This window comes from Penaeus monodon, chromosome 19 (genome assembly GCF_015228065.2).
Source record: "Penaeus monodon isolate SGIC_2016 chromosome 19, NSTDA_Pmon_1, whole genome shotgun sequence".
Taxonomy (NCBI): domain Eukaryota; kingdom Metazoa; phylum Arthropoda; class Malacostraca; order Decapoda; family Penaeidae; genus Penaeus; species Penaeus monodon.
Window position 1 is genome coordinate 16,564,180 of NC_051404.1, and position 1,617 is coordinate 16,565,796.

The 1,617-nt window shown below is 36.5% G+C and overlaps 1 protein-coding gene across 1 annotated transcript in view; it reads left to right on the forward strand.

The window, feature by feature from the left end:
• LOC119585098 (ubiquitin-associated domain-containing protein 2-like) overlaps positions 1–1,617 on the forward strand; it is a 12,397-nt gene that overhangs the window by 5,991 nt on the left and 4,789 nt on the right. Inside the window, exons 3-4 of the mRNA XM_037933726.1 lie at positions 171–253; positions 1,100–1,249. Coding sequence (XP_037789654.1) covers positions 171–253; positions 1,100–1,249 — 233 coding nt within the window. The remainder of the gene's footprint in view (positions 1–170; positions 254–1,099; positions 1,250–1,617) is intronic.

Consider the following 1,617-nt stretch of genomic DNA (forward strand, 5'->3'; position numbering starts at 1 on the left):
AAGTTAGATACATTTTAGTTTAACTACAGGAAGGTTTAATGAATTTTAAAGGCATTTAGTAGAAGGCATGTTTCAGTGGCAGGTTGCAAGTCAAGAAGTTAATCTTGTGATGACAATTATTTAAAAAAGTATTTGGTTTTAAATTTATCACAGGATTTCTTTCTTTCCAGATATGGCGAATAGCTTCAGCAAAGATTTCATTTGTTGACACTAAGGATCTAGTATGTGGTTCTTTACTTATTTATTATTTTAGGTAAGTTTTCATCACCTAAAAGTGTCTTTAAACTCTAGTTCCTTTTATCTTATTCCAAAATGATAACATGAAGGAGATAGTTTGGAATATACTTTTGCATTTTAGAAATTTATAGGTGACATTTGATTAAGGCTTTAAGTACCTTGTTATTGTGCTGTTGGAGTTTTGTTCTGATTTCTGGGCATTATTCAAGCTCTCATTATGATAAGGTACACATTTTTGATCAGGTGAGTGTTGATGTTGATACAAAGTGTGAGGCAGTGACAGGAAAAAAGTTCATGCATGATGTACTATTTATTCCAAAGTAAAACATGATATATTACTGATTTTATCTTTCATCTTTACCATTTGTAAGGGAAGAGACTATCTGTCCTGTTGTAAGAGTTAACCATGAGTGAGTACATACATGCTTCACAATCCAGTTCATTTTAGTTTGTTCTTTGAAAGTATCCAAGATTCATTTTGGGTAATAGTAATAGAGAGAAATTCAGCAGATAGCTAACACCCATGCCTGGATGTTAATCAGTGCCTTTTATATTTAGACAAAGAAAAGAGTAAATATTTGATAGTGTCTTCTCAAAGGAAGTATACCCAGTGACATTTATAACTTACTGAAGATAATGTATCACTCATTATCTTGAAGTTGTTTTTGTTAACATGTATTCAGGAACACAGTCTTATCTTATGAAAAATTATATTTTTGTTCTTAAGTATTGATAGTATTGTTTGTTACCACTGGTAGAACTATGCCAGTTCTGCTTGAAATATTATATATTTTTATACATATAAACTTTTTTTTATACCATATGCCTTTTTTTTTACATTCCACATTACCAAAACCGCCAGGGTGTTTGAGCGACGGTATGGGTCGCACAAGTTCGCATCATGTCTGGTGGCTTCGCAGGTTCTTACAACAGTGCTGGAGGTCCTCACCATACTCACATTGCAATGGCTAGCAATAGACCTGCATTCAGGGGGGTTCCTGCCTCCTGGACCGTAAGTGACTCTTGGAGTTTGTGATGCATGGGTTCATGGGGCCTTTTAAGAGCAGGTGAGAGGAAGAGAGAAGAGGAGGAGGGAAGAAGGAAGAGGTAGGAAGGGAGGAGGTAGAGGAAGAAGAAGGAAGAGAGGAGGTGGAGGGAAAGGAAGGAAGAGAGGAGGAAGAGGTGGAAGAAAGGGAGGAGAAGGAGGAGGTAGAAGGAAAGGAGGGAGAGGAAGGAAAGGAGCTGGATAGTAGGAGGAGGTAAGGACTGAAGGAGGGAGAGGAAGAGAGGGAGGAGTAAGGAAGGAGGGAGTTACAAAATGTATATTCAGGTGTATGTATGATTACTATTTATATTTCATAGGAAAAACAAGGATAATAA